The sequence below is a fragment of the Zonotrichia leucophrys genome, chromosome 2 (genome assembly GCF_028769735.1).
Source record: "Zonotrichia leucophrys gambelii isolate GWCS_2022_RI chromosome 2, RI_Zleu_2.0, whole genome shotgun sequence".
Taxonomy (NCBI): domain Eukaryota; kingdom Metazoa; phylum Chordata; class Aves; order Passeriformes; family Passerellidae; genus Zonotrichia; species Zonotrichia leucophrys.
The window spans coordinates 110,374,602-110,397,832 of NC_088171.1; the positions used below are offsets into that span (position 1 = coordinate 110,374,602).

Here is a 23,231-nt window from a genome sequence, read left to right on the forward strand (position 1 = left end):
CAGTAATCTGTGGTGGCTTAGGCTGGGGGCTAACGTGGCAGGAATCAGCTTTGCAGAAAATTACCTGGGAGTCCTGGTGGTTAACAAGGCAGCTATTTGTCCTTCAATGTGCCCTTGCAGCACAGGAGGGCAAGACCATGTCCAGTTTTGGGCCTGCTATTCCAGGAAAGAGATTGATACAGCAGAGTCCAGTGAAGGTTCACCAAGATGGCTGGAGGCTGGAGCATATGGGAAATGAGGAGAGGCTGAGAGCTGGGCTTGTTCACAGAGCAGAAGAGAAGACTCAGGGGGATCCTGTGGCCCTCCACTGCTAAGTGATGGCAAGGTCTTCTTCCTTGCCATCTTCCCTCTTCTTCTGTGGGGAAGACAGACCCAGGCTTTTCCTGGAGGTTGCACAGTGACGGCATGAGAAGCAAAGAATGAGAGAGGCAGCCGAAACATTCTGATTTGATACTAAGAAAAATGCTTCCCCAGTTACAGCAGTTAAGCACAGGAGGAAGGTGGTCCAGGGAGGCTGTGAAGTCTCTGTTCCTGGAGATTGCACAAAACTTGAGTGGACAAGGCTGAGATCCAAGTGGTCCTGCTTTGAGCAGAAGGTTGGACTAGATAACTTTTGGACTAGAAAACTTTTGGAAGTTCCTAGCAGTGTAAATTATATGAGGGCATGAAACTTGATGGAGATGAATGTTCTTAAAAATAGCTGTAGCTTTTTTTTTTTGGAAGGAGAAGGGTGGCGTGGGTTGGTGTGGGTTGTGATGTATTTTTTTATTTTGCATTTGACTAATGTTATTGTGTATCAACAACACATACACACACGCACACACGCACATATAAGATATTGTTAAAACACTAAAGGGAAAGTTATGGAGACTGGCCAATTAGAAAGCCAAATTAAACAAGAGAATTTGGGGTAATTTCATACAGATCCCTTGTGTGGAGTGATTAAGTTTTAGAGGCCAAAAGGCATTCAGTGATTATTGACTATGTCTTGTTCAGCATAGTCACTTTACTTTCCACCTTAACAATTTATTTTTTTTCCTTGAGGAGTAAGCTTCTAAGCTTCACCCAGCTTGAAGCCAAGAATATTTGGAAGGGTGGGGTGGTTTTTTTCATTTTATACATTGCACATTTTGTGGCAATGTTTTTCTTGGGTTTAGTACATTTTTGACTGTAGCACAGTCATTACTTCATTTTTCTATGCATATGTATTTAAAGCCCACAAGGGTCTGTGAAATTTGATACTAAAATAAGACATCATATATATAAAAACCATGGTTTCTTTAAGAAAGCCATTTTTTAACCTCTGCTCCAGAATTCCTTTAATGTGGTAGGAATTCATTTTTTTCCTTTATTTATAGTTTTGTCCTTCATGGTGATTATTGATATTGGAGCAGAAAGTGAAAAATGTACTACTGCATTTTAATGAAATCAGTTAAAAGTATTAAAAGGAAATATTTTATTAAAAGAGAAAAGGACAAAAAAGTACATTTTTGGATAGGAAGTAGCTGTCAGAGAGAACTGTGTTATTTAGACAGTATAAGAATTTGTTACATACAAAAAAAAAAATCAAATAGTTTCTTTTAAGTGGTGTTGAATGAGGAGGGTGTTTTCAGTCCAGGGGACACCCTGGCTGTCATGACTCTCTCTGACACATGCTGATTTCTTGTTCTTTTGGGATGATTTTCTTTCTGAAACACTTTTCTTTCAGGATGATTTCAAGAGGTACTTTTTAATATTTGCCTGCGTCTTTCAACAACACGTTCAGAGTGCCCTTTTTTGTTACCATTGCATTTTTTCTTGTATTATTTGTACTACATTTAAGGAAATAGTAAGGATTCAAAGTTCAGAGATGCATTTACATATATCCTTTCTTTGAGGTTTTTCTTCACAAAGAAGAAAAACCTGGGGTTTTCCCAGGTGTTAGGGAGCACGGAGAAGTGTAAACATTTCTCTATAAAACTTGTATTCTCATTTCCTTTCTGGTTGAGGAATGCTTGTTGCCATATGTGAATATCATTTAAAGAGGTGTCATGGTGTTTCAAACATACTTTATGGAAAATTCAAAGTTATTCAAGGAGATCTACTCAGAGGCATGGCTGGCAAAGGGTAATCAGCCAAACTAATAGCTAGGGGTACTTGAATTTCAGGAAAATTGTTAATATCTTTCAGTCCATAGTATATCATGTGGCATTGGTATGATGGGTTTGTGTGCTTTTTATTTTCTCTTCTCAAATTCAGCTGCTATACTGAGAGCATCTTGTTTTCAGATACATTACAAATATTTTCAGGGGAAAATACATAACAGTAGCTCTATAAAATTCTGTTCAGGAACCCTTAAATTTTACACAAGTTCTGGAACTTTTATTTATAAAATTGTTCTTGTGACAGATATTGGTTAAAAAAAAAAAGGGGAAAAAGCCTGGCTGCCTAAGGAGTACTGAGATTTGCAGTGAACTTTAGTTCATGGGGCTTTTCATTTTATTGTTTTATAAGAGAGGTAATAAAGCTCCACTTTCAGCATGGATGAACTCCATTTTCTGTTTTGTTCTGAAACATTACTGTGGCTATTGTCACCAGATTTGACACCATCAGAAGTTTTCTCAGGCTGCCAGCACCATGAGATAAAATAGATTTTGCTCTAGATAGCAAAAAGATTCATTACCAGTGTTATACAGTATAGAATTTTATCTACCTTGGCCTCAGACCACAGAGCACTCAAAAGGTAAGGGTGGAAATGCCAAACCTGATTGAAATGTCTATGAAAGGCCATTGCACAGGGCAGAGGGCAGCATCAGATGTGTTTTCAGTAATCTTTACCCCGAGGAAAAAAAGAAACATCAGATACATGACAGTGCTGCAATACAGCTAAACGGTGAAAAAATGCCCAAGACTATGGCATCATTTTCAAAAGTGAGTCAAACTCTTAGCTACTTAGAGGGAATTAAAATTAAAACTTATGTGTAGCCATGTATGAGAGCTTTGCTTTCCAAGAAACATCTTTGACTTTGTGGTCAGTTAGTCACTTGCAACTGACTGTGGGTGAATGCAGCCGGTCTTGCAAACTCTTAAAAGAAAAAAGCCACATTTTCTTACCAGCATGCCCTGTCTTTCTGTCCTGTTTGCCTTCAACCAGCAGTTTCATTCACTTGTCCACCTTAGTTTTGACATGATGATGTATGTCTAGATGTTTATTACGTTTGTGCTTTATTACATATGTGTAAATGCTGTGTAATCACTGCACACAATGACTGTATCTAGATATACAAAAAGTCCAGAGGGAGATTGCTTCTTGTAAGAGGATCCTGGGATTAGTAGAACTAGGTCCTAAAGGTAGTGGCATAAGCTCCAGTGTTTGTTTATTATGTAGAAGTCTTGAATAATATTTGTACGTCTCTCTTCCAAGGTGAGCCAGTATTGTTTAATGCTTCAAAGGCACTTTGGTAATAGAGTGAGGAAACTGTTCTATGAAAGCAGCTTCACTTCTGACTCCTTCCCTGATTCAAGTTTGGGCTAATTCAAAATGGAAAACTAGATTTAGGTGAGACTGTAAGTGGGATTTCCTGCTGAGAATGCAAAAAGAATACCTTTTCTTAATACCTAGCTTGAATTTAGTATCCAGGTTGAATTTTTATACATTATTGCTCCAGATCATTTCATATTTGAAGGATATTGATAAGGTTTAGTTTCTTGGTGATGTATCACTTTAGTCAACTGTGATTCCAGCTGCTTGTAACTCCCTCAAGGCTGCAAAGGTCAGGGTTCAAGTTCATTGTTCAGTTCTTCTGGTTTAGATATTTGGGGTTCAGGACTTTGGTTAACTTCAGTGAAAACTGATAGGTAAGTGCTGCTAGTTTGTAAGGCACGTTGGGTATCTATGACAGATGTGTTACATACGTACTGGTCCTTGTTTTTTTCCATCGTACTATCAATAATCATGCCTCTGTCTCCATCTGATTTAGAAAAACAAGAAATCTCTATGACAGTTGAGGATGAAGAATGTCAGTTGTAAAAACAATAGATCTTTTTCTCTAGCATCCTAAGGTAGTTATTTGCATTCTGTGAGCCTATAGACAAATGAGCTATACTACTTTGTCTTGTTGCCTGATAGCCTGGCTTATTTGCTCTGCCCAAGAATAGCAGCCCTGTTGGTGATACTGGAAGGCTGAAAGTCAGCTACCATGTGTGAAGCATAAGTAGGACCAGAGATGGAAAAATTTTCTTCAGGGTGCTGCCCAAATGAGAACAAAACTGGTGTTAATTCTGGTTAGTGGATAAAAATGATTGAAAATAAACTTTAAAAAACATATTTATTTTAAGAATTGTCTTTTAATCCTTTAAAATACATTTAAATATTCAAGTGGGAGAGCTTATTTTAGGAATAAACCTGAAGTATGATTTATTCAGACTATATAAATAGTATTCAACCTGTATGTACTTCAGTTCCTATAAAACTTAAGCAAATAAGTTAAGGCTTAGGACTTTATTTATTGTGACTTTATTATTCAAATGGTTAAGACTTCAGAACATAAATAGTTTTGACAGTCATGTCAGCTGTTCATATTGAGTATTCTCTGTAGTTCTCATTAGAAGTCCCTTTAAAATTAAAAAGCCAATTGGAAGCTTGAAAAGAAAAATGCTTTTTTTATTGCTCCAATTTATGAATAAGAACTTTATGTGAGAGGCTGAGATCTTCCAGCTCTAGAGTTTCACTAGACTGTATATATAAAAATAGTAGATGGTTCCCTAGCTACCTACTACCCACATATTAAGAGATGGTTTTATTGTTTAATAAATCATGTTGGATATGTGATATTTTGGAAAGTCTCTCCTTTTTTCTTTTTATATCTGCACATCCAGTGTATTTTCATTCAGCATTTAAAAGTCAATCTCTTAATCAAATTGAGGTTCTTTCCAGAAATTATTTGACAGAAATAAGTACACTTGTAAAGATTTAGTAAATACGGTGTCATTGCTGTTTTAACATTGAAAAATACGACATGGATTAATTTCTGTACAATAAGTTAGATAATTGATGAATTCATTTGTAGTCTCTGAATAAATAAAAAGTGAGATTACATTAAAGCTCTATTTATTGTCTGATTGGGGTATTTTAATTATTTCAAACAATGAACAAATTAGCCTTGCAGTAGGAAAATAAATGGAAAAAATCAAAAGCAAGATTTTAATTGATTGTTCAAATCAAATTTTCTGTTTGGCAATTTAAATTGCTTTAGTTTGGATTATCATGTTTGGTTTTACAATTTTGCTACTGAAATAAGGATGGCTGAGTGCGGTTGTACCCGGAATACATGGTCTCTATATAACAGTGGCTGAGAAAGCAAATATACTGCTGGCAGTCTTGCTGTGTCTTTTGGGTTTTGAAGGCCAGGTTTTGATAGTGGGGGGGCTACAGGGGCTACAGGGGCGGCTCCTATGAGAAGCTTCCCTCATGTCCAATGGAGTCAATGCCACCTGGCTCCAAAACCAGCCCCCTGCTGCCCCAGGCCAAGCACATCAGCCCTGAGGGTGCTGCCTCTGGGGTGACAGAGCTAAGGAGGGGGGAAACCCTGCACAGCAGCAACTCCAACTGCAGGGAGGAGGGAGAATATGTGAGAGGCACAGCTGTGCAGGCACCAGGGGCAGTGAAGAAGGAGGGAAAGGAGGCACTCCAGATGCTGGAGCAGAGATTGCACTGCAGCCTGTGGTGAAGACCATGGTCCTGAAGGACTGCCCCCTGTGGAAGGGACCCACCCCAGGGCAGGGGGAGAGTGTGAGGGGTTCCCACCCTAAAGGGATGAGCAGCAGAGACAATGTGTCATGAACTGACCACAACTCCCGTTCCCCTGGGCTGCTGGGGAGGAGGTAGAGAAAACCATGAGTGAAATTAAGCCCAGGAAGGAGGGAAGAGAGGAGGGGAGGAAGGTGTCTTAAGGTTTGGTTTGATTTCTCATTTTTGTACTTTGATTTGATTGGTAATAAACTTGATGCTTATTCCCCCAAGTCAAGTCCATTTTGCCCGGTGTGATTATTGCTGAGTGATCTTTCCCTGACCTTACCTCATGAGCCTTTCCTTATATTTTCTCTCCACAGCCCAGTTGAGAAGGGGAGTGATAAAGCAGCTTTGGTGGGCAAGTGATTTCCAGCCAGGGACAACTGGTTGGTTTATTTAGACTAACTTGATGTGTTTATTGATGAGAAAGTTGTAGATGTTTGGCAGGAAATCTTGCACTTACCAGCAGCTTTGTTTTCCACTGTTTACCTGTGCTCTCTGCTTCCCTCTGTGCCAAGGGAAGGATCCTGTGCCATTTGAGTATGTTAAAATATCTGGGTCTTTTATTCAGTCTTCAGTTCATTGGACATCTCCTGGTTGTTCCTCCTGAGCCCAGGCTGGTGGATGTGCCTTGGCCCCAGCACTGACTGCGGCTGCAGCCCTGCCAGCTCCAGCAGGCCTGGCTGTGGGAGGAGAGCAGCTCTGGACTGGTCAGCAGCACTTGGCCTGTCACCTTGAATAGCACAGCTGGCTTCTCTTTTTGGTATAGCTGCTTAGGTTCCTGGTGGTTTTCTGTGTCACTCCTGAGCTAGGTCACAGCCACAGCCTTGGGAGGCAGGTTGGGACATTTTGCTGACACTTGAGAGCAGGACTGTGGGAACATGGCTCCTTGAAGATAGTGGGAGAGCTTTTAAGAGGAATCCAAGGGCCTCATCACACCAGGCATGCAGTGCTGTGTGGGACACTTCAGCAAACAGTGCAGGTCTAGACATTGAGTCAATTCTCCAGCATTTCTAGCTGCTGTATATGTTGGACGAACTATACTTAGGGCACATGATAACCTCAGCCTTAACCAAAATGTAGATTTATTGAAGAGATAAAGAATAACAGGTTACAGTGCTGGATGGGTGCTCAAGAGATCATTCAACACAGACACTGGGACAGGTTTCAGTCTATGTATCATCCAGGACTGGTGTTTGGATGATCAGATGAAGGTCATTTTACAAACTCCCCTGCTCTGTTTTGGTGTTGATTAAAACACGAGCAGCTACATTCACACTTCTGGCTGTCCATGAACTTTATTTTTCTTCCCACAGTGGCCATGAAGAACATTCATCTCCATTGACTTCAACAGCTTTTTACATATTTCTGGAAAATTACAATTATGTTTTCTTTTACTTTTCCATTTACTATACCACACTGTGGCCTTTCCTGATCAGTTTTATTTCCTTTATCTTTTGTCACTCTAAAATTGATGTAACTAACATGCCTTATGAACATATTGTATTTTGTGTGACTTCAAGTCATGCCTAGAAATTAGTTCTTAAGCCTTTTGGTTTTACTTCATTTCTAGCAGTGAGTAAAAATTGTTGCTCCCTTGTGACTATTTATGGATGTGTATAAAAAGAGCAGATGATTCAAACAAATAAATGCTGAACAAATTTATGACACCAAGGTGCTCATCTTAGAGCAGTCATCATTAGATTTGGGGATATGTCAGGCAGAGGAGGGGGTTACACCATGTTCAGTGGGGCTGAGTGGCTGAAATGCTGCTGCTGCAGGACCCAAGGTGCCTTGTCTGCAAAGTGTCAGGGAGCTTTCAGTCTGAGACACTATATTGCCTGGACAAGGCAGCTTTAGTCAATTTATTTTCCATATTTAAGATATCTTTTTTTTGCCAAGATCATAATTTTTGTCTCTTGGCAAGCAGTCTAGCAAAGTCCATTAGAATTATATGAATAACCACAGAAGTTTTCAGGGTTTTTCTGACAGAACCATGTGTTTGAGAAGTTTCCAGTATAAAAATAAGTCACGTTTTTACTGGTGTTTTTACAAATTTTTAATAGGGTTTTGGGGAGGGTGGCAGAGGAGGAAGTACCGGAAATCTGTACTTCCCCTACATGTTTTAGCAGAGATTGGTGTGTGGAAAGTCTGGGATTTCAATTTAGGTGACACTGGCTGTGTGACCAGTAGAGGGAGCCCAGAATCACAAAATGTTGGAGATAATTTTGACTGGGGGAGTTGGGGGTGCAAACTTTTATTTGATAATATGCAGATATTTTGAAGTACTACCAGTATATAGAGATTTTGGGAGAGAGAATTTATGAAACATTGAAATACCTGATGTCTTATGAATGATGAAGTTGTATTAGCAACCTTTTTATTGGAAGGTTAATGAGTGTTTTATTTTCTTTTCTTTCCTATGTTGCTGGTTGTTGTAACATCATAACATCACTTTTACAGAAAGTAAGTAACTTTTCATCTTTTTAACTGTTTTTCAAGTGTGTGGGGGGCAATAGTGCTTGTATATGTGTATAGATGTATAGGTATATAAAATAAACATACAAGCTGAAAAATACCAATCTTAAAGACATAGTGCTGCAGATTGTAACTTCTATATATAAATGGCTTCTAGAATACTGCAGTGGTTTAAAGCAGTCTCACCCAAATGATGATAAATAGTATGAAAGTTCTGCATCTCAAGACTGTAAATGGTAAACATATTTCTTGTGTGCAGACTATGGCAATAAAACTTGCAGCATATCAATTTAAAATATATTATGGCTCTAAAAATTCACAGATATCAAGTTACAAAGTAGAATATTATTGTATCCAATATAATTTAACTGAATCAAAGTTGAACTGATTTGGAGTGTTTTAGGAACTGGGGTCAAGCTGTGCCATTTTTGATATTCAGAGATACTCATGCCTTGACTGCTGTATTAATACATGCCAGGAGCTCTGAACAGAAGGAACATGTCCTCAGGCTGTAGGAGAATTTAGAAAGCATGCAATAAGTAGTACAGATCCCTCAGAAAGTGCTCTATGATTCAGACATCAGTCTGCATCATGGGATCTATGATTGCTAGCTTTTTGAACCACAGTCCCATGTGTTGTGATAGCATGTGTTGCAAGCATTTCCAACATCAGTTGTGTGTAACAATTGGGATTTTTAATATGGTGTTTTACGGATGCCAGTGCTGACAGAAGAATAGGCAAGTCATTGGTTGGCATGGGTCAAAGCAGAGCTGACAAAGGACACCATGGAACTTCAGTTTGATCTGTTAGCTCAAAATAAATCCCACCCCTCAATGTTCCCATATTATTTTTATTTGCATCTTAAGTGTGTTCTGTGTGGTTGGTTTTGTGCTCCTTATGGACATACCCAAGTCCAGTTTTCAAGAAGGGTGGATATGGCCCTTTGGTTGCATGCCATTAGGAGCTGCAGATGCCTGTAAGAAACAAGCATAGCAGTAGTTAAAGTGCTTGTTGGCTCAGTAGCTGATACGGGTTTCTTTCTAAGTCAGAGAGCAGTTTCTGTTGTCCACTTGCCAGTTGTCTAGACTTTGAAGATTAAGATATCTGCTGCGAGCACAGTAGTGATCCTAAGATGTTGCCAAATCCTCTATTTTGGGCTCATTCATCCTGTATCATTTCAATTGGTTAATGATATCTAAAAATAAGTGTGGAGTCCAGCGTATATCCATCAGAATAGGAGGAGAATACAAATCGTGCATACATGCACACACAGTTTTGTTTCTTGTTGACATACCAAGTTTTTCTTCTGCTGCAGAGTCAGCAAGTTCTTTCTGTCTTGCAGAGAAAGCCTTAATCGGTGATAATGTTTCACTAAAAAGATCCAAGTCTGAGAGAGTTGAAATCGCTTCACGTTATGTATGTTAACATATGGAAGAAATTACACAACCGTAACTGCTGTATTAAATGCTTTGTCTCTTTGCTTGTCAAGCATAAATACAGTAAGGAAAACGTGTAAAGAGAAGTGTCCTACATATTACAAAAGTGTTTAAGTAATCGTTAAACTCAGTGAACTCTCCTAATGTCTTCTGTCCCACTGCTAGCAGTATCATTTTATTTCCAACATATTTTGGTTTGTATTTAGTTAAAGTATTATATCAAAACGAAATGTGCCGCTAGTTTTATTTGCAGGGAAGCCAAAGAAACCACAGAAACTTGTCAGAATTTTCATATTGCATAATCATGTTTAGAATAGCCATAAAATAAATATCTATTGCATATCTGATGTGTTTATCAAAAAGCAGCATTTTTACCTGCAATTTTTTATTTTAGATATAGTAATGTGATACATTAGGTGACCTGCAGTAAATAAATTATAATAGACAGGACTTCCTGGCCTGAGGGCACTTTATAGTTTAGTTTTTACCGGAAGAGCAATTACCACAGTATCGATCTTGCCATTAAAATAATGATATATGTACAGTAAGGATGAATTTTGTTGTAACAGAGCCATGGAAATCAACAGAAAGCATAAGCATATGAAATACAACAATTTCAATCCAGTTTCATGTATTAAAAAAAAAAATCAGACTTGCAATTTTCAACCAAGATTGGATGTTGTGTTATAATACCACAGAATAAGGAAGAATAATTTCTGATGAACTTCGAAGCCCCTGCTCCTGGTTTATAGTTGAGTATATAATTAATCCTGAAATACTTTGCAACACACTTAATTTAATGCAGAGGCATTGTTCCACTTAACCAAGTGGAATATATTTACGTGGCTGAAGATAAGCGTGCGTGCAGGCTGGGGACCCCAGGGAAGAAGCACAGTTTCAGGCTCAGTCCCTGAGTACACCGTGTACAGTAGCCAGCAAATGGGGATAAAGATATGATAGTATATCTATAGATCTTGTACTTCCATTTTTAAATTAAAATAAAATAATTTATGACTGCCTTCTTCCCCAGCATTTTTTAGATCAACTTTTCAGAATAGTATACATCTAGCTAGGGTAGGAATATTTGCTTTCTTTTTCTGATGTAAACATGTATATAGTACAAAGATATTCCTGTCCAAATGCTCATTTTTTCTCAATGTGTTGTGTTTCTTTTTAAATAGTCCTTTAACATGCATTCCACAGTGGTGTTAAAATTATTACCTTGAGGATGTCAGTCTCATAATCTCTAAAACAATTCCAATTAAAAAAGATAATGTTTCATAAAAGGCACAAATGTGCTTATATTTGTGTATAATAATGCATGCTGACCATGTTGAGCCAGAAGAAGGCTTTACTATATATCACTTTTAATTTTAAATGTGTTCTTTCTGGGCTCTTTATTATTCTTTTGTTGCCTTTCATCCTATGGGATGCAGCTGCCCTTGAACTTGGTACTGTTTTGATCATTCATGTGCAGCAGCCACATTGTCTGTAACATTTTAAAAATGAGGCTTCATGGTGTTATTTATGAAGTAATTTCACATAAATATTTGGACTTTGGTTCTTTCAGAATGTGGAGCTGGTTTCTGTATGAAGAAAAACGTAATTATAATTCACAGACTTTTTGCCTCAAGCCTAGGGGACAGATGCATATGATTAAGTTTGAAACTGGCCTGTTATTGTAATGTAGATGTTTTCAGGGTTGAGAGAATTAAAAAAAAAGCGGGGGGGGGGGACAAAAAAAAACAGCCAAGCATGAGTTTTAAAAAAAATAGAACGAGGGAATAGTTTTAGAAGAGGCACTCAATCTTAGACTGCACAATTTTATTTTTCAGTGGAACCTCTCCATTAGCTTGCCTGAATGCAATGCTTCATACTAACACTCGTGTAGGTGATGGAACATTCTTCAAAATCCCTGGGAAATCAGGACTCTATGCTCTCAAAGTAAGTTTAAATTCTGTATATGGATTGTACATAGAGCTATTAATCCATTTTATGAATGTCTCAATAGATATAAAGGTAAACAGATTAGATTCTTTGGCAAGGAAATGACCTGATAGTCCTTCTAACTGCTTTCAGATGTCTTTTAAAAGGATTTATAATGAAAGTAAACATTGAATGTTTTATCCTAGAAAGCATATACGTGTTCTCGAATTTGGCACATGGTATAAAAAACACGTAGCTTAGTTAAAATGCTGCTTTACTGGAGTTGTTCACAGTAAGGCCTTTGTTTTAGGACTAGTGAGCTCAAGAGGATCACTGACTTTCTAATTAAGTAATTGTATTGATGTTTGATTTTTGAATAGTGAAAAATTATTTGCAAGTCTAATATAAATCAGCTTTTAATTCAAAGCTTGCATGATTGCTTTTGAGAAGGAATATAATTATAGTGATAGAATTTTGCCTTTATTCTATTTTGTTCCTTTTTAATTTTTTTGTTTTGGTATGAACATGATGTTTATTGTGGGTGGAAAATTTTTCTTGTTGTCCATGATCAAACTTAAAGGAGTTTCACAATAGAAGTGGAATAATGTGAGGCAGAGATGAGAAAAAAAAAGTGAGGTTATCTGCTTGGCAGTGTAAATGTAGTCAACTGAAATTTTAGGCTGGGGCGAAGGATCTTTTGTAATTTATGACAGATGTATTTGATGTAAGGGTATAAAAAATATAAAAGTATACAAATTTGTCAGCTCCTGCTAACTAAAAATCCTGAAATACTTGGATATTTGAAATTGAATTAATAGTTTTCAGAAGCTGTCTTTCCTAATTTACTAGAACAAATGCTGTTGTTTTTCTTTAAATCGGGAGATATTCTTGGCACAATTCCAGGAATTCACAATCACTCCCATGCTTGTGAGCTCCAGGTTGCTTCAGCTATTTGAATTCAGGAAACAGGCAAAGGCAGAAAAGAAACATTAAAGGATTTGTGTTTTGCTGCAGTGTTGTAGACACTCAAGTGGAAAACTAGGATTTTTAACAGCCACACAAGTCTGTTTCTGTTAAAAAAAACAAGAAGGAAAACTGGAAGATCTTGCATTTTATGTGACTTTTTTGGTTTTAAAAAGAGCATGTTATGACCTCACAAAACAGCTTTTTCGCTTTTAGTTTGCAAGTTTTTTCATGAAAGTCTGTTTTTTATGGCTCTCTCTAGAGTAACTCACAGGCATATTTTATTTTATTCTTGGTTTTTCTGAAATGTAAGCATGAGAGTACACTGCAGTAATCTATTTTCGGAGATGCAGCAGGATCATGATTGATTTTTTTCCTTGTTATTTTATTTTTATTTTTATTTTTTAACTGTAGAAAGAAGAATCAACATGCCCTACTGATGGAACATTGGATTTAGGATGTGAATCTGAGTTAGATGGCACTGAAATGGCTGAGACAAACAATAATAATGGAGAAGAAAATGGTGGTAGGTGATTTAATCTCAATATTAGAGGGCATATTTTGGGGGAAAAAATTGTTTTCTTCAGATTTTCATGGTGTGTTTTCTAAGCAGTATAAATAATCTTTTGTACTCAGTGGAACTATTTTGAGTAATTCCCTCTCTTTTTTGGCCTTGTGAAGGAATCAGGAACGCTAAATGCCTTTATTTGACTTAAGGTTTTGAAGGACAAAGTGTAATGATGTTGGGTGTGTTTTCAGCAGGTAATTTTTTGGCTTACATTTTTTTTGTTTAGGGCCCAGAGCTGAAGTATAATTTGCCTTTACAAGGCTTCAGACTGGCAGTTGTCAGATTCAGACATCTCATTGATTTCAGTGTGGACATGCAGGGTTGGTCCCTCAGTAGAGTTCTGGGCAGAGGACAAAGGTTTGTATTTTTTTTCTTTCAGGCAGAGCTACTCCTGTTTGCCATCATCACATAATGACATTTTGAAGTATCAAATGCTGTGCATTTTTTCCCTTTAAAATAATAGCAAACTGAAACATTGAAATAACTTAAAAATGGCAACCTTAGAAATATTTTTTTTCATTTTTGAGAGTTAATAATTATTCTTAAGGAGAACATCAGTCACCTAAAATTACTTTGCAAGTAACAGGAGGATTATTATAACTACACTCATAGTGATTATAAAATGAATGCTTTATAAAAAAAAATGAGACTGTCCAGGACTTCTGAAATGAGTCTTTCCTTGATCAGTTCTCTTCTGCTGTCCCATCTCAACCTGTCCCACTGCTGGACTGCTGCCTGCTGTTTTGGCTTACTTGGTATATGGTGAGACCGTGTCCTGTCTACAACTAGGGCATGAAAAGGCTCAGCTCATGTTGTTGTTCTGCTATAGACTTCCTTTTTTAGCTTGAGCAGCTTACTTAGCTCCCAGGCTGCACCTTTACAGGGCTGATACTGCAGTTTTTGTATTGCTCTCCAGCAGCATTGGAAAATCATAAATGTTCAGTGATAGGTGTAACAGAACTATCCAAGGCATGTTGTGGGTCTGTCTAGCACTGAAGTTTTGAAGCTCTATGGAAACAAAGGTCCAGAGTTATTAAATGTCTCTGCTTCTTCATTTTCTTTGATAAATGATGTCTATAATTTAACAGACTCTGCATGTGCAGTGGTTTGATGTTTATGTAGTGTGTGTTACATATGTAAGTGAACTTACATATTCTTTAACAATTCCTCTTTGATACTCAGAAAATTTGTTGATTGCAGGAAGAATAGAGCAGTAAAAAGCAGTGTAAATACAGTTACAAATACAAAGCAAAAGTTGGTGTTACTTGTTATAAACAAAGAAAAAATCATAGCGAAAAAATCATAGCAAAAAAAAGCCAGGCAATTATTTAGGAGTGTTAGGATGTAAATAGGATATTATAGAATGTAAATAGAATATTATAATTCCAGAAGTAGAAAATTGCTGGGTTTTGACTGGGAGCAGGCTATGTACTATTTTCACAGTTCACAGTAATAAAAATAATTATAGCACTTGTGATGACATAAAAGAGAAGCTGCAAAAAATTTAACATTTTGAAATAGAGCATTAAATTACACCTAGATTGGTTTTAAAGCTGAGAATTTTCCATCATTTTTCATCTTTAATGAATCTTGGAAAATTGCAATATATTTAACATTTTGAGAACAGGACATTTTAATTTTTTTGTCCTGCAATGGACATCAATGGATATATTTTTAAAAAGTATGTGGCATGGCAGTAGTGAGTGTCTATTGCATATAGAAAAGCCAATGCTTGACATGATCAATTAAGAATGAAATGCAGCATATATTTAATAAATAGCATATCAGTCAGCTAGTACAGGACATAATTTTGCCAAACATTTTTCTCAAGATATGATATTATTAAACATAATATCATTTCTTGAGAGTGCAAGTTTGTTGTTAAAGATATCATTTATATACATTTAGAATTCTGATTTCATTTACTATATGGAAGGCTTGGCTTAAAATAGGACCATGCCCAAAAAATGCATCCAGTTTTTGGTGGATTGAAATTATGAATTATTTAATCTGCAAAGTCGTAGGAATCACCATCAACAGCAGGCATTTTGCTTTGGAGGATGTGATTTGACCACTCTTCATTCAATATTTTTTTTATGTCAATAATTTTTTGAAAACTATCAAATCTTTCTAGTTTAAATTTATTGGTAATAAATAAAAATTGTGAGACTTCTTGTGATTGCCTTGTAAATTATTGCAGTTGAACAGCATGAATTTTTTTGGACTTTCAAGCAAAAGAATAGGTCATATTTATGCAGCAGAAAAATGTGTTCAATAAATCAGTATATCTGAAAAGCATTTAAGAATCACAACAGAAAATAAATTGAACATGAATGAGATGCTTTTGCTAATTAGTCCAATGTAGTTCTTAGACTGTAATTCTGATAGTACTGATTAAGGAATATAGGCAGAGATTTTCCTTTGGGTATAGCACTAGCTAAATGATTACCAGTGTATTGCATTCATTATAGCTGTAAGAAGGAATTAAGGTAAACAGGAAAGGATTTATAAAAGACACATAAGAAGTCCTGAGTGAAAAAATACCTCCTTTGTTCTGGGGAATTTATTAGGGATGGTCTCATTAGTTTATGAAAGGTGAGGTGGTGACTTGATCGGTTTGTAAATATTCGAGAATAGTTATTTCTATAGAAAATATTTGGTCTAACAGACCAATTACACATTTCACACTAGAGCTGGGGATTTTTTTCTTTCCAGGAAATTATTCTGTGGCATAAAAGTAGCATTTAGTTCAGTGCAAAAAACACTTCATTAAATTCTCTGGCTTGTTTTAGAATATGTGTGATACCTATGAGGATGGGTGTTGCTTGCACATTGAATTCTTAATTGCCCAATTGATTACATTTTTATTTGCCCTTTTCCACTCTGATAGAGTCCAGCAGCCACAGTTCTGACAGATTGATCAGAAATTGTTTAACAAGAGTTTAAAAAATGCCTCTTTAAATGTAGCTGGAAGCAAAAGGATGAAACTGTAAGCAACAGCCTCAGCCCATTTGTGGGCTTTTAGACCACAGTCTTTCAGAATAAAAACTACCAGCTGACACTCAGAGAAGAATCACATCATTCCTCAGCAGGCACATTTTTTGCAGTATAAATGCAGGCTACTGAACAATTTTACTAGCATAATAATATAAAAATTCCTAACCATTATGAAAAAAAGACTTGGCAAAAGCTATTACACCACATCAGTATTGCTAAGTAGACAGGTAGAATGGTCACACCTCAGGATTTTGCAGATGCTGTGGAGAATTTTTCTTTCCCCACCTTCTCCAAAGGCATATGTTAAAGAAACTCTTTATGCTACAGTTGATTTTGTTTGGAATGGGATTTCTAATTGAAGCGCTGTAGCAGTCCCATATCTTTAAAATTCCATTTTCCTCAAATACAGGGGTAGCATGTAAAGATGCTGTGGGTAAAAGAATTAAAATCCCAATTACTGTTGCCTGGGAAAATGATGACTATAATATCCTTTTGCCCATCAATAGGATGTTCAGTTCTCAAAAAGCATTTGTCCCTAGGGTTTCTGAAGCCAGGGCTAATCCATCAGCCACGGAGCACAGTTGATTAAAAATGGTCTTCGTGCGAGCCAATGGAATGCACAATGATGTACGTGTGGAGGAGACAGCAATTCCTGCTGCAGCGTGACTTCCCTCCCCACCTCAGCCCCAACAGGGCTTCTCATGTGTGCCCAAATAGCAGCAAAGTGTGTCTCCTCTGGAAACACTTTGGCTTTCAGCACTTCCTACAAGTGTGTGTTCTTCAACTATGAACATGAAATGGCAGAGTTAATTCCTTAGGTTAATTCCTTAGGTAATTTTTTTAGAGAAAGCTGACAAAATGATCGACAGCAGAGGATTATGTTCATGCTGAATCCTGAAATTTTGCTTTGTAGCTACTGTGCTTTTGAACACCTTGTGCTTTTTAGACTAGGAAACCCTATAGCAAACAGTGTATATTCACCACTGTTTGAAACCTGAGTCCCCATTTGGATATTCAGTTCCTTTCCAGGAATGGAATTCCTGGCAATTCAGTGAAACCTTTTACTGTTAGCATCTTGTCTCTTGGGAATAATGTTGCATGGTTCTACTGAAAATGTTTGTGACACGTGGCAACATCTGGATGTGAGATAGATTCTTCTAAAAGCAGAAGAGCAGCAATGAAGTAAGAGCTCAACATAGTGTTTTGCGTGACACATCAGCAAGAGAAGTTTTGCACTTTGCTTAGATTTTTTTTGGTGTATTTTTCTTTCATCTTCCTGCAACTATAAAATGAAAATATGGTACCTGGGATTGAGCTTAATTTCTTTTGTTTCATTACCACTTGAAGGGAGTCATAAGAATAGGAGAAGATACTGTGAAGCTTGAGGATGTTTCTCATCTGTTTGTTGTTTTTTTTCTGTACATTAGTTAATGAGGTCTAAGAAATTGGTGGCTTAGTGATGACAAGCTGTATATTTTCAGTGGAAAATGTTGACTTGCTTTGGAATAAGAATTCACAGTTTCTAAGTTTTGTGAAATGTTTGGGCTCAAAAACGTGCTATTAATAATTGGGATTCAGTGGAAGCTACAAAGCTGATGTGGTATTTGATGTCTTTTTCCAAAATATACTTTTCAATACTATTTATTAATTCACAGTGCTAGTATTGCTTTTCAGAAAGAATATTGCAGTCACTGGAGTACTCTTGATATATACATCTGTTTTTGCTTGCTTTGGCAAACTCATACAATTAACTAACTCCCAAACTGGTTTTCATTTTCAAGAGCTGATGGCAACAGCCGAGTTCTGAATTGTTCAGTTTTGGCAAGTTGGGCTCTAGAGATCAAAGAGTGATGGAGGTGAATTACTCGATACATCTGTGCTGGCAAAGTGCAACTATTTATGTCAATACAAGTATAGATCTGTGTCGCCCAAAGAAAATATTGAATTTTATGGATATTTTAGGGAGACCTATTGTGTGTGTGTTTTCCTGAGGGAGTTCTCTCTGAAATTTCATATCTCCAGAGCATGTGCATACATTTTATGCTTGAGGTAGACTCTAGTCTTTTAGCATATGGCAAAAATATTAATTTATGTTTTGTAAAGTGGCCATTAGTAAACAATCCTTCTCATCTACTGTGGTTACTTTAAAAAAAAAAAGGGAAGTGGACTGCTGTTGATTTTGCTTGTTTGATTTTAAATCAAGATGATCTGACTGAAGTAAAAATTAATCGTGCTGTTGATTTTGGGAAAATAAGCCCTTTACCAGGCAGGAATTTCTCTGTCAATCTAGTTACATAAATCTGTTTACAGTTATTCCTAATAACTTTCAGTGGCAAGGAGACACAATAATTTTTTGTTGTGTTCCTCAAAAAATTGTTTCTTTGAAGAAACATGTGTTCCAATATGTTCTACCTGGGTGTCATTTATTGGGTGGGGAAGGTAAAAGGTAATAAAAATAATGGAGATAGCCTGTAAAATTTGAAATTCAAAGACAGCATTGCTTATTTTTATAAATTATAGCCTTTCATAATAATTTACAAACCTAGTCTTGGACAAATGGAAGAGAAGAAGTTATTTTAAATGGAGTTTGCCAAAAACATTTTTAACATACTCTTTTTGCTACATAATTCTAATTCTATCGTTCATGTTAACAGTCTCTGAACACTCACTAAGGAGGTCTTATCTTCAGAAACCCAGCTGCTCTTCCAGCTCATAACCTCACAGTTTACAGCTTAATAGTTGCTTTTTCTTTTTTCCTTCACTCGGTCCTGGCCCTTGAGGAAGCCAATTTAAAGAATGGAGCCTAATTATTCTTCACTAAATGGAAATGCCTCCTGTAGGCTTAAAACCACTCTTGTTTCCTTTTTCTACTGTAGCAATAATGGTGAATCGTCTTTATTTGCTACCCAAATATTTTCCCTCGATCTGTCACATTCTCTCAGGGCTTTTTTTCCTCCCTCCCCAGCACCCAGTTTATTTTTAGCATTCTTTTCTGATACAGATTTTCAAGTGAACGTGGATCTGATAATATTCATGGATCTTTAGTTCTTATGGAAAAAGTGGTTGCAGCTTTCCAAAGTTGTATATATGTACAAAGAACACTTTAAATTTGTTTTTCTTTTACTGTGATCTTTGGTTTCCATAGGAAAAATGTCTGTTTTGTTCTTAAAGCATTGAGTTTTTCACTAGGATCATCAATGGTGACTTCACTTATATATCTTTCTGTCATATTTTTCCCTTTCTTTATGTCTGACCCATTCAGAGAAAAACAGTTGGACTTTATCCATAGAAATTAAGAAATAATGACAATTTTATGTGGTCACATGCATTTTAATGCAGTCACACTTTGGCACAGATTGATTTAAATTGCTAAGTAGCACAACATGTTTTAAAGATTAAATTTATTCATTGTCTCATATTTGTATTTCATTTCATACAGAAAAAACAATTCTTATTGTTTTTAACAATATCTTGATTATCTTCTAAATAAAGCTTGTATGTCAATTTTAGTATTTTTTGCTAATAAAATCAGTAGACTCTATAAGTTATTAAACAATTGTATAATTTAACACAATGTATTTAGATTTTTAATGCTTGTGTCTTCTTCTTTTGAAAATAGGCAATGGCATCTCTTACTTAGTAGAGGTTTAGGTTCATAGCCATGTTTTCTATCAAGCTGGTTTTAAATAGAAATGGAAATTTAATTAAAACATAAAAAGTGCCATTTAAGATAGTTTCCTACTATCTTACTATTTTAAGCTACAAGGTATATGAAGAAAAATAGAATGTACAGAATAAGTTTTATGAATGAAGTATAATTTGTTATAAATAAATTGAGTTTCTCTAATCACAGTGTCATTTAAAATATTTTAGGCAGCATATTTCAACCTTATTTATCTATTTCTTTAATCATGAACTACAGGAAAAACTCAGGATTTTTTTCAAAACTCTGAACCAACTACTTTTGGGTTGCACTAAAGAACCCAGCCTGAAGTGAGGTATTCTTTCTGTATCTGTAGGAGAGATTGCAGTGATGGAAAGCTATTTATTGTTTCAGTGGGTTTCAGTTCCAGTTGTTTCACTCACTAGAACAGCCCCTATTTCTTGGTTTAGCTTTGTTGTAAAAGATTCAAAAGAACAGAGACAAAATAGCCAATACACCAAAATTATTTTATGCAAAACTGAAGTAATTATAGGAATTAAAAGTATGGCTTCTTATAAATTCTGTCACAACTCCAGGTTTATTGTTAAAAGAGAAATGAATAAAAGTGAAAAATTAATACAGAACTATGCTTATTTTTATTCCTGCTGTATCATGACTTTGATGTTTTTGGTTGTGGTGTTGAGCACCATCAGATAGTTGTCATACCTCTTGAGGATGAGCTTTATCACCAAACTAAATAGGAGAGACTCCTGGATAATATCCTAGATCACCTTAATCAAAATCAGAATTTCCCATTTCAACAGGAAGGTAATAGGAGTCACAGTGAATCTGGGGAACAGGAGTAGGTTTATCATGACAGGTCACGTTGTATCTCTCCTGTTTCAGGACAGGCACTTAAATTTACCAGTTTCCATTTTTTAGTGATTTTTGAATGTATTCTCTTCTTGTTAACTTTGGGGTTTCTGTGCACATGCTATTTCTGGGGTTTTTTCCTTCAATTCTTTGACTCTCAATTACTCTTTGACAGTAAAAGAAAGTTTATTTGAAGGAGAAGACAAAATCTGGGCAATTTGAAGTGTCACATTTTTATTTTTATGTAGGTGTTCTTTGTTTCAGGAGCTTAGCTGTTGCAGTGATTTGGATTATATAAACCAGCTATTGTTTGTTTTCTGCTGACACTTTGCAGCTCTTTTACGTTGTCTTATTTGATAGTAAGCTTTGCTCATCATGTGGAAAAGATTGATTCAAACCTGGTGATTCTGTAAACTGAGAACCTGTTTTGTGTTGCACCTTCTTTGTGTATTTTGACAAATCCCGCAAGTATAAGGAAAAAAAAAAAGACAGAAATCAGTTATAAATCTTGTGATAAAATGTTTTTTCTTTTACCTGGTAATGAAAAATTCTAGTCTTATATGACAGTTATCTTGGCGTAACAGTAGTGCCATAGAGCGTATTCTCTCTTACTGAGGTAAGTTTTAATTACTTTTTCTTTCAGTGCAAAAAAAAGATTTAATATCACATGCATCTTGTGATGGCCATAGCTAAATTGTCTGTGTGTTTCTGGCTTACAAACACAAATCAAAGAACATTACAATGTTTCTTCTCAGAAACATTGCTAAAGGCACGGGACTTAGGTAGTTCAGGTTTCTGCTCATCCCACTGAAGGATGGGCAGAGAAAATAGATTAACACTGGGCTACATTATTTCTGGCACATGTCTGTGCAGCCTCTTTGAGTGTATCCAGACTATTCTGGTGGTGTGCAAAGTATGGCAAATCTTGGAAAAACATTTACTGCTGCAAAACACAATAAAGAAGGTATGTGAACACACAAACCAGCTTTGAATGCTGCTGGAAGGCAGACTTGGACTGAGTCAGCAGAGAAGAATGGTAGAAAATCTGCTTCATTTCTGGATCCATGCTAATGCTGGTGTAGCTGGGCACTCTTAGGTTACTAGTGAGAGTAATAGTAATGCAAGGCATTAAGAGTGGAAAGGTTTCTACAACCCTTTCAGTTGAGTTTGCTGACCACCGAGACTAATAGGATCCTCCAGCTATTCTCACAGCTTTCATATCTGTTTAATAAAGCTGTTAAAAAAAATTGTACTTTCATTTATTTTTAACCAAGAGACTTTTTTTTGTGTCACACGCAACATTTATTCGAGAAGCTGTTTAATGCAAGTACTGTAGTATTTGTTCATTAAAGCATGTATTATTTAGAAGGCTGACAAGTACAGCAGCATGTATTACCTGACAAGTATAGCAGCATGTATTACCTGAGAGACCAGAATTCATCTTGCAGGATATTCCAGTTTACCCATTAAACAGCAAAATGTGTTCTTAGCTTTACCAAGAGGTACTTGTAAAGTAGGTGTCTGGCTCCTAAGAAGATATTACAATCTGGTATGAAGTTACATATGTATGAATCTTTTTAGATCCAGGGGTCATCAGTGTCTCTTGTAGAAATGCTCATTTGGATATCTTATAATCCATTGAAATGTGTTGATGAGGAAGGTAGTTTTTATCTAGTTTCTGTGTGAAATCTGTTAAACGATTTCAGTTACCTTTTAGGACCTGGAAGGCAAAATATGCAAGGCCTCCTGAACTGCATAGAAAGGGTATGATGTGGTACAAATATTAGTGAAGTGGTACATTTTCTTAGAATATGGCTGGATTTTCAGCTAATGTGGACCTCAAGATCAGCTGAATTTTCTACAGCAAGCTTTTTGGTTTTGAGGCATTTGCTTATGTTGGTTTATTTTTCCATCCTTATGACTCTCCAAGAAATAGGGAAGGTAACCCCCATAACAGTATTCTGATTTTTTATTTCTTTTTATAAAGTTTGCCCAAAGCAGACATCTGAGGAAATGTCTTCCAATCGTGATTCAAGCCTTACTAATGCACCGGTGCAAAGCAAGCTAGTATCTTCCTTCCAGCAGCACACAAAGAAAGCACTTAAACAGGTAAGCTTGTATTGACTGACCATCAGTTGGCTTCCCTTTAGCATCTCTGGCATTCCTCTGTGAGGGGGATGTCAGCAGAATTTAAAGAGTCTTCTAAAGATTTTCAGTGTTGTGTTTAGTGGTGTTTTGTTGGGGGTTTTGCTATGTTTTTAGCAAGGGTGCAGTCCTATTTGTTGTGAGTTTAAAGGGGTTTTAAGTGTACTAAGCACTTAAAGTCAATTTCAAGTAAGCAGAATTCTTTATATTGTCACACCCCTGCTTTTCCTATGTAAGCATTTGTGTTGGAAATTTTATGTGAGGTTGATAATAAATTTTAAAAAAAGTTTGAAAGAAGTGCTGCAGATAGGAAACACTCTAGGTGTACTTGTTTAGTTTTTCTTTATGATCTGTTAACTAATTTTTTTTCATACTGAATTTGCTACTACAGGATATAAAAGTGGGGTAGGGTTATTTTTTAAAAAAACTTAG

General features: G+C 36.3%; 1 protein-coding gene across 3 annotated transcripts in view; it reads left to right on the top strand.

Moving 5' to 3' along the window:
* Window positions 1-23,231, top strand: part of ASXL3 (ASXL transcriptional regulator 3) — a 128,860-nt gene that overhangs the window by 45,680 nt on the left and 59,949 nt on the right. The window contains exons 4-6 of one of the 3 annotated variants that reach the window (XM_064706041.1): window positions 11,520-11,628; window positions 12,988-13,099; window positions 22,642-22,763. In XM_064706041.1, the coding sequence (XP_064562111.1) occupies window positions 11,520-11,628; window positions 12,988-13,099; window positions 22,642-22,763 (343 nt within the window). Of the gene's footprint in view, window positions 1-11,519; window positions 11,629-12,987; window positions 13,100-22,641; window positions 22,764-23,231 lie in introns of those variants that run through there. The other 2 variants (XM_064706038.1, XM_064706039.1) reach the window with 2 other exon arrangements.